Raw genomic sequence first — 10,436 nt, forward strand, 5'->3', positions numbered from 1 at the left:
ATGGATTGCGCCATTGTAATCATGCGCTTATAAATCATTGAGTATATTATTCAAATCTTTAAATAGCCAACATGGCTGGATTTTTTATTATGGTTATCAACAGATGAGGTATTCAAAGTCGCTTTGGTGCAATGGCTATTATTTTATCAATGGATATGGTTTATTCTACAATGGAAGGAATAGTCCCGAGTCGCTGCAGGCTTACGACCCGACACATGGGGCTACATTATTTAAATTGAGATTATATCAAATATGCAAGTCTCATGTCGCTGCAAGCATGCACCATGATACTTGGGGGCTAATTCAAAGTCATTTTTTGCTCATCTTATTGAAGACCCGACTCATCATATCATAATGAGCCGGCCCTTGGGGGCTACCAATTGCTCCTGTCATACATTCAAGGTATACAAGCCTTAATCCATTATATTAAAGGGTTCGTTGCTCAGTTGGTAAAGCACAAAGCTCTTAACCTTGTGGACGTGGGTTCAAGCCCTATGATGGAAGCTACATTATAATATGTTATTTCTATTGAAGTATATATCAAGTCCCGGTTCAGTATTATCTTACTAAGCCGGCCCTTGGCGGCTACACATCACTGCTAAAATCTACATGATTATATTTACAAATTCCCTGTTCATTATTGCATAATGACCCGGCCCTTGCGGGCTACACTGATTGAAGTTTTTATAAGCAATTACAAGTCCCAGGTTGCTGCAAGCATGACAACCCGGCACTTGGGGGCTGCATATATGGAGTATTTAGTCTATATGATCGAGAGGAACAAACTGGATTTCTTCAAGGTTGAAACACTTATTGGAGCAAGTCTTAAGTTATCACTATCTTCTCCTCTTAAGACTTGGGGGCTACAAGTATTATGCATATAAAGGAGGAACGTCTTTAGTTTATCAGTTTTGAGTAAATCAGGAAGATCAATTACATGACCCGGTGTCGACAACAATTATGACCCGGTGCCAACAATATTTATAAACCGACAATTTTGGTAATATTAAACCGGCAAGTTTTACATCTTCAAACTGGCTGAATATCAGATAAGTATTTCAAGACCCATATTTCTTAAACCGGCACTTTGGAAGCCGACTCAAGTGGATTACTCTTCACAATATTTCTCTGTGAGAAACCAATGTCAGCAAATTGAGTATGAAGCTGGCTTGTTAACCCGGATTTTCTAGAAGGAGGAAATGACAAGGACTTAAGGACCCAAGTCACACAAAGCAAAACACTCATAGTTTTTAATCTTGACTTTTATAGTAGGTTCCAACTCATCATGAAATTTTCTAGGGATTGAAACTTCCAATTCCAATTTTTCTTCAAGAGCTTTCATCATAGCATCAACAATATGTTTAGTAAAAGCCTTATTTTGTTCATAAGCATGGGGTGAATTTATCATGGATTGCAACAAAGAAATACAATCAATCAAAGAGAAACTATCATAATTAAAGTATTTGTAATCCAAAAGAGTGGGTACATCACTAGCTAATGTTTTGACCTCTCCAAACCCACTTTCATCAATTTTCTCAACAAGATTTTTACCCTCCGAAATATTGGGACACCTTCTACCTAAAGTTGAATCTTCTCCAGTCCCTTTTTCATCAATATTATCTTTACTAAACAAGGAATCAATAGATGAAACACCAATCATTTTAAGATCTTCATCACTTTTATCCTCTAATGAGATTGGTTTGGCAGCCATTTGATTTAATAGAGTAGCTTGTGCATCGGATATTTTTCCTAGCAAACTTTTAGCAAAAGCATACTTAGATTGAAGATTGCAAACTTCTCTACTAGTATCATCAAGTTTTTTTTTTTGATAGCATCCAGCACAACAAAGTGCTCCTTAAGTTCTTTAGTAAAATACTTATTGTGCTCAAATTGTGTAGTCATATATTCCCTAGTAATTCTCTCAATTTCAAGCAAATATTTGGGTAAGGAACATCATAATATTTTCTTTGAGGCATCATGACTACGCAAACAAGAAAACACACAAAAACAGATCTGGCAAGAAAACGGCAAAAGAAAAAGAGAGGTGAATAAAACGACAAATTTTGTGAAGTGGGGAAGAGGAAAACGAGAGGAAAATGAGAAATGATGTAAATTGCGAGGAGATGAGATTTGTGATTAGGAACCTGGTTATGTAGAAGATCCTCCCCGACAACGGCGCGAGAAATTCCTTTTGATTGCTCCCTGACTATAGCACCAGAAAACTCCTGTCTGCTAGGACTACATCGGTATTTCCCCAAAGAGGAGGGGATGATGTAGCACATCGAAGGTAGGTATTTCCCTCAGTGATGAAACCAAGGTTATCGAACCAGTAGGAGAACCAAGAACCACAACATAAACAGCACCTGCACACAAAAAACAACACCTCGCAACCTGACGTGTTAAAGGGGTTGTCAATCCCTTTCGAGTAACGATGCGAGAAATTTGTAATAGATTGAAATAATAGATCATAAATAAAATAAAGTGCAGCAAAGTATTTTTGTATTTTCGGTTTAAAAGATCTGAATAAAAATGCAAAGGAAAAGTAGATCGCAAGAAAATATATGAGGAAGAAGACCCGGGGGCCGTAGGTTTCACTAGTTGCTTCTCTCGAGAAAGATAGCAAATGAGGGGTAAACAAATTACTGTTGGGCAATTGATAGAACCTCAAATAATTATGATGATATCCATGCAATGATCATTACATAGGCAACACATCCAAGATTAGTAGACCGACTCCTGCCTGCATCTACTACTATTACTCCACACATTGACCGCTATCCAGCATGCATCTAGTGTATTAAGTTCATGAAAAATAGAGTAATGCAATAAGAACGATGACATGATGTAGACAAGATCCGTTAATCTATTTCGTAGATATAGATCTCATCTTTTTATCCTTAGTAGCAACGATACATACGTGTCGGTTCCCTTTCTGTCACTGGGATCAAGCACCGTAAGATCAAACCCACTACTGGGCACCTCTTCCCATTGCAAGATAAATAGATCAAGTTGGCCAAACAAAACCCAAATATCAGAGAAGAAATATGAGGCTATAAGAGAATATGTGTATAAGAGATCAAGGATACTCAAATAACTTTCATGGATATAAAAAGATATGACTGATCATAAACTCAAAGTTCATCAGATCCCAACAAACACACCGCAAAAAGAGTTACATCATATGGATCTCCAAGAGACCATTGTATTGAGAATCAAGAGAGAGAGAGTTGAATCCATCTAGCTACTAACTACGGACCCGAAGGTATACAAAGAACTTCTCACGCATCATTGGAGAGGCACCAATGGAGGTGGTGAACCCCATCTGAGATGGTGTCTAGATTGGATATTGTGGTTCTGGACTCTGCAGCGGCTGGATGAATATTTCGTAAACTCCCCTAGGGTTCTGGTATTTTGGGGGTATTTATAGAGCAAAGAGGCGGTCCGGGGGCACCCGAGGTGGGCACAACCCACCAGGGTGCGCCTGGGCCTGCTGGCGCACCCTGGTGGGTTGTCCCCTCCTCGTGACTCCCCCCCCAGGTGCAACCAGGGCCCATCATGTTCCTTTTGGTCCATAAAAAATCTCCGTAAAGTTTCCTGGCATTTGGACTCCGTCTGATATTGATTTTCTGCGATGTAAAAAACACGGAAAAAAAGGAACTATCACTTGGCACTATGTCAATAGGTTAGTACCAAAAAATTATATAAAATGATTATAAAATATCCAAGATTGATAATATAACAACATGGAACAATCAAAAATTTAGAGACGTGTTAGGCGTCAATGGATAGCCGGACCGGCAAGGATGATGCGGATCTCTCTCCTAATGATGGGTTAGCGGTTCGATGATGATGGAAGCTTTCGAAACGTGTGCATGTGGTGTATGGTTTAGGTCTGCTGCACCGGTAGTTGATTCCAATATGTTATCTGGATGGATCAGCTATGACACCGGTTTTAGATCTGGCGAGTGAGAGCACTCCACATTATCGAGTTTGCAGGTGTGAGTGGTAGCTTCGGGTGGCTTGATGTATATATGTTCTAGTTAGTGTTGAATAATTAATAAAGATAATTGTATGCATCGATTGATGCGGATGTCGGGGGTTTAACCTCCTTTTCCAAAAAAAACACTCTACAAATGCCTCTAGGCCATTCTCCCTCCTATCCTCTCACTGCGCCTCCACTGGAGGGCCGCAAACAAAGACCTGGCGGGGCGTTTCATGCGCATCAGGGCTCACCTGGTGATGCATGCGTGATAGTGGTGTGTGGCACTCAATGGAGTGGTGCGAGCGCGCATTGGGCGCGGAGGTGCATGCTATGCCGGGATGCTGGCTAGGGCCGACTAGGTGTGTTTATGGTGGTGGCGCTGTTGGGTGAGGGTGTGGCCCAGCAAGTGTTCAACAATAATGCCTTCAAGAAGGAATGATGATCAAGGGCCATTGCCACTGGATCCAATCACTAGAGGCCAGAATCTATGTTTTCACCAAGAAGATCAAGTTCGAACATATCCTGTCAAAGACTCAAATACGGTAATAACCCAATAACATCGTTGCTAGATATAACCCACTAGGGTTAGACCTTGGGGTTTCACCACATGTTCTCAAGAAGCACCACCAAATCGGGTTTGTCGTATGTTGTCGCCACCACTCTTCTGTGATCCCAACAACTACATGCGCTTGGCTAGAAATTCCACCGTCGTCACTGCACAGCCATGCCTTCTCTGTCAAGCCGCTATCCGTAGATCACATCTCAATGCCGAAGGCAAGCTTGTCGGTGTGAGAGCGACCACACTTCACAAAGGAGCCTTTCGGTTGCATCCGACAACCTCTCCAAAACGAGCTGCCCACCGTACGAACTATATTTAGAGAGAGGAACCCTAACCAAGAGCCATCAGTGGTCGCCTCAATCTGCAGATCGAGTGCTATAGCACCACCACACACATTAACTTGCTGCCTCATCCTAGGGAACCGATTGGAGGAGAGACTGCCGCACTGGTGTGACCTCGCCGATTGCCCACAAGGGTACCAGCTGATCAGGTGGCCGCATGCTTGCCGCTCCGTCTTCCTGTCTCAGAACTGCGGTGTTACCATGATCTGCCGCTCCAACTTCGAGCGCCGACTAAGGAAAAGTATACTGTATGTACGCATATACATCAGCAAGTCAAACAATGAAAAGTGTGCCATGATAGTTATACCCTATGTATACCGGTAGTTGTCCGTGCTGAATAGTAGGACCTAGCTAGCTATGATGGTTGTCACTATACATTGTCAATCGTTCTTTCTATGCTTCGGGATTTTTCTTTTTGTGCCTTTGCTAGCATGCTTCTTTGTGTGTATTGGCTGTGTGCATCTTAGTTATGCAGAGGCGAGGTGTAGCTCATTATAATTGTATCCTCGATGCTATATTTTGAGTCAATAAAGCCACTCTTTATCGAAAAAAGCTAAAGAGCCGCCACATTAACTCTCAAAAGACTTGTCCTGATTTGAATGACAAGGTCAAGGAAATTACACATGATCCAGCTTTTGTTGCAGAATATCATGTTCACACCGGGAGTAGTACATTTCGTGCCGTTTACTAGCTAGAGCAAAAGAAATGTAAACTTCAATAGTCATTTTGTGCCTTTCTTCTAGCTACTAATACATATAGGTTGAAAGATATATCTATGGAAGAGGTGATCACAACACATACATGTGACATTCTAAAAAAACACATACATGTGACCAGTCTCAATTGCGACTAGAAATATATTTCATATGTGGTTTGTACATCGTGTTCAGAGAACTGAGCATTAATTTTAATTCACTTCCAATAATTTTTGTCCACTTTCTGGACCGTGTGCAGTCGACACATATTCCATTGACTAGGTAGATCCTGTCAAAGCAAAAGCCATGGGTCAAATTAAACATTTAATGACATTAGCACTCACTCAAAGCAGTTCATACACTCCTAGTCAATGTAATCAAGTCGTGCAAAATTTAATTTTAATAATTATACATGTAATATTTCTCATTAGATGTCATGATCGCTCTAATTGATGCAATTTCTACAATTCCCGCTCCGTATGCCTCTATAAGAATAAAATTTTCCGCAAGCATTTGGCATCATAGTTCAATCTACCTCACAAATGGTTAAGCTTATGGCGTCCAACAACAAGAATGAAAAGGCGAAGGGTGAGCTTCTTACCATTGCACTGACTAAGTACATAGTGCCAGTGGCGAATCCAGAACGAAATTAGAGGGTGGGCTCAAAGTTAACGGCAGAAAAAAATGGAATGTTCCTTTCAAGAGAAACAACATCATCTCGTAATTCTTTTATCCAAATGAGCTGAGAATATCACAGAATACTACTGGAAGCATCTAGTGTTGACTCTAATTGTTTTGGGATTTTTGAAAAATATTAAATTTTGAGCTGAAATTTGAATTTGTACAGCTAAATAACCATTATCTCCTTGTCCTTTTGCCGAAATGTAATCAAACTTTCCCAGAATACTAACTAAAGCATGCAGTATTCATTTAAACATACCAGAAAGGTTCATACAATTCACAGACCAAGGCATCAAAGTACGAGAGAAGCAATAACAAAAGACAATGAGATGTTGCTTCTTACTACTGGTTAGTACTGCTACTGGTATTGTAGTTATAGAATAGCTTCACACCAAAATATAGAGATGTATGCCCAAGATCCCTCGCTCAAGTCACCAACCACAAGCCATCTGTCCAAATTAGCACACTTGTTAGTGATACAACAATAAGTCATGCACATGTAAGTATTAAAACTAGTAACACTAACATATATATCTCTAAGGAATCACATTAAACTCATAAGGCAAATGTCCTTTCCGATCAGTCATTTTCTGAAATTGTATCATGATTTTGTCATCGTGAGTGCTTCTGAATATCTCTTTCTCACAATAGCACACCATTAAATCATTTAGCCAATCATTTGATAGTTTGTTGCGCAAGTCTGTCTTGATGATCTTCATTGCTGAAAATATTCGCTCAACTGACGAAGTTGCTACAGGAAGAATGAGTGTCAACTCAATGAGGCGATATACCAAATGGAAAGTTGTGTGTTTCGTTGTTTCAACCATCAAACGAGCAAGTGTGGACATCCCGGCATCCATTAAATTCATCACTTCTCCTAATGTTCATAAGGAATCTGGGGAGGTGTACTCTTAGCAACAACCGGTCAGCTTCTGTGAAGTCCTCATCATAAATTTTAGCAAGACGAATAAGTTTGTCAACGTCAAACTTTGCAAAGTTGTTTGCTGGATTAAGACAAGACATGCAATCCAATAACTCGGTGGAAACTTCATTGAATCGGTGATTCATCTCGATGATAGTTGCATCAATGGCAACATTGAATATGCTAACCTTGTAACAGTGAAGCCGAGTCACCTTCTTCTTAGTGCGAACAGATTGGCCCATTGTTCCAACAAGATCATCCATGTTTGGCACATCAATATCATGTGTTTCACAAAAGTTCTTGGCTTGGCAAAATAAAGGCTCCCAACCATTGTCCCTCATGTCCTGCAAGCTTTCTTTCACATCCAAGATCAAACGCATGGCCTCAACAATATTTTGATTATTCCTTTGCAAAGCTTGGGATAGTTGATTTGTGTTGCTCATAAAGTTTATTAAGAAGAACATGATGAACACAAATTCAAAGCATTCCATGTTTTTAAGCAAACCTCTAGCTCCACCTTGGCATGTGTGTTCCCGAGCATCAGCCACAACAATTCCTAGCACATCCACCACAGCATTCCACATTGTGAATATACGAAGCAAGGTTTTGAGGTGTGAGCCCCAACAAGTATCTCCTCGTCTTGTTATGTTAGATTCTTGATGCAACCCGGTACCGGCTGAAATCTTTCCATTCTCCATCAAATCTAACAATTCATCTTGATGTTTGGCAAGTAATGCATCTTTCCTTTTACAAGATGAACACACTTGAGTCACTATCAAGGGAATATAATTGAAGAAATCAGTAATAGCAGGACAACATTGAGCAACGGTGACAACCACCAATTGTAACTGGTGAGCAAAGCAATGAACATAGAATGCATACGGAGCTTCATCTCTAACCAATTTTTGCAAACCATTGAACTCCCCTCTCATATTTGAAGCCCCATCATAACCCTGACCATGTAGCCTGGAAATTGACAAACCATGATATTCCAACACATCAACTAAAGCTTCTTTAATTCCAGCAGATGTGCAATATGTGATGTGCTTAATGGCAAGGAATCTCTCTTGGAGCACTCCATGATCATCTAGAAATCTACGTGCATCACGAAATCAGATTAGTAAACATTACTAGTGCAATATAAAAACACTAAAAGATGGTATGTGTTACCTCAAACTCACCGCCATTTGCTCCTTTATTGAACAATCTCTAGCCTCATCAATAAGTATTGAGAAATTCTTATCTCCAATGTCATTCTTAATAACTTTGGTTACCTCCATTGCACAAGCTGTAGCAAGGTCCTTTTGGATGTCAGAACAAATCATTTGTGCATTTCCAGCCCCCTTGTCAAATGCATCCTTCACATCTTCCTTCTTGTCCTTATACCAGTCCAATAACTCTCTAAAATTGCCCTGGTTGATGGAAGTGGAGGATTCATCATGCCCACGAAAAGCTTCACCTTGTGCTATGAGATACCTTGCACAATCCAATGGTGCAGTTAGGCGGATTTTATAAGATATCTCAGCCTCTTTGCAACTCCTGTTCCAACTGGACGCCTTTCCAACTATTGGATTCAATCTGACTTCATCGGTACGTAGCTAGATATATACTGGTATGCTAGATAGAAAAAATATTTTTGAGCACGTACAACCTTATATCTAAGACCATCCAAAATAATCCATCATATCAAGGCTCTAGATCATTTAGTTCTGACCCTTACAATCTTATATGTGTTGTACTAAAAATAATCCTTCATATTTATTGATTTATTTCCCTTGCAGCAAGGATCTTGGGCCTCAATGAAGCCCCTCCATCGTACAGGCTCACGCCACATCTATCTTGCGACCCATCTGGCATGACCTTTGCTTTCGGCGGTGCTGGCGTCTACGAGGTGCCGGACAAGAAGGTGCCGACCCTTGCCACACAGGTTAATGCTTTCACGAGGCTACTTAATACTGGGGTCATCTCAAAACAACAGCTTCAGAGCTCCGTCGCTCTCGTCTCCATCTCCGGCAGTGACTACATGACTGGTGCCAACGTCGACAATGCCTTCTTGAGTAGCTTCGATGATGTGAGTAGTAGTTAGCAGACTCAAACTTGCAAACACTAACCAGTATGCAATTACTATATACCCAGCTTCTTACCAAGTAACATCTCTTGCATGCAGATTGATAGTTATATTGGGAACGTGACGACTGAGATTGCGAAGAACGTGGGGAAGCTACAGAGGCTAGGTGTGAGAAAGGTACTAGTGAACAACATGCATCCCATTGGCTGCACGCCTTTGCGGACTAGTGCGAACAACTACACGACATGCGACCTTCTGGCAAACTATGCCGCAACTGTGCACAACAACAATATAGAACACCTGATGGGGAACAAGAATAATGCCCACATACTGGACCTCTACACTGCCTTCACTGACATCGTTAATCACGCCCCGGGTAAGTACTCGTACTTTATATGTCTGCACGCGCATGATGCAAATTAAGTCCGGTTTCACATGTATGCACTTTATTCAACGTCTGTTGGAACTGTGTGTATGCAGGTGAAGGGTCGGAGCAGTCAAACAATTTCAAGCGCAAGCTGACACCTTGCTGTGAGGCTTCCACCGAGCTGGGGTACTGTGGACAGGTTAGCCCTTCAGGGAAGCGCCTCTACGACCTATGCAAGAATCCTGAAAAGAATTTCTACTGGGATGAGACTTACCCGACGACCGCTGGGTGGGAAGCTGTTACAGAGGCACTAGAAGAACCTTTGAGGGAGTTCCTAGATCGGGACTATGTTCCATGATTTCTTTGTAATTTAGGTTTGGATCGATCCGTTGCTTGTTGGTGCAATATCTTTTTGTTAGGTTAGCATAGATAGTATTCATATTTAGGAAGAAACTTGTGAGTTTTTATTGCCTTGTATTCCATGAAATTTTGTCTAGTGACCTTAATGTTTTAATAAAGTTCGTCATACTATATATGTTGAATCTAGCATGGATCTATTTGAGGAGCACGGGGGAGTTGCAGCAAACGAGAAGGTGCTTGGATGACGGGTTCTATTTGAGTAAAGAGTAGATATATAGCTCTGCATGTGCGATCTTTGGTCTCAAAGACTGCGGCTTAGTCGATTGAGGTAACGCTCCACACCTAGTGGTAGCACGGGTATGATCGGTGCCAAGCCAGCTATGTTTGACGTTGCAAAGACGAGAAAGAGGCACACTGGCAACCGCTCCCCATACGTTCGTTCAGCCTTCTCGGCTGTTCCA

The 10,436-nt window shown here is 41.1% G+C and overlaps 1 protein-coding gene across 1 annotated transcript in view; it reads left to right on the forward strand.

The window, feature by feature from the left end:
- The window catches only part of LOC123153866 (GDSL esterase/lipase At3g09930-like), a 21,130-nt gene extending 10,982 nt beyond the window's left edge, over positions 1–10,148 (forward strand). The window contains exons 2-6 of the mRNA XM_044572776.1: positions 4,959–5,130; positions 8,706–8,770; positions 8,962–9,251; positions 9,348–9,624; positions 9,729–10,148. Of these exons, the coding sequence (XP_044428711.1) occupies positions 4,959–5,130; positions 8,706–8,770; positions 8,962–9,251; positions 9,348–9,624; positions 9,729–9,973 (1,049 nt within the window). The 3' untranslated portion in view covers positions 9,974–10,148. The remainder of the gene's footprint in view (positions 1–4,958; positions 5,131–8,705; positions 8,771–8,961; positions 9,252–9,347; positions 9,625–9,728) is intronic.
- The last annotated feature ends 288 nt before the right edge of the window (positions 10,149–10,436 follow it).

Source organism: Triticum aestivum, chromosome 7A (genome assembly GCF_018294505.1).
Source record: "Triticum aestivum cultivar Chinese Spring chromosome 7A, IWGSC CS RefSeq v2.1, whole genome shotgun sequence".
NCBI lineage: Eukaryota > Viridiplantae > Streptophyta > Magnoliopsida > Poales > Poaceae > Triticum > Triticum aestivum.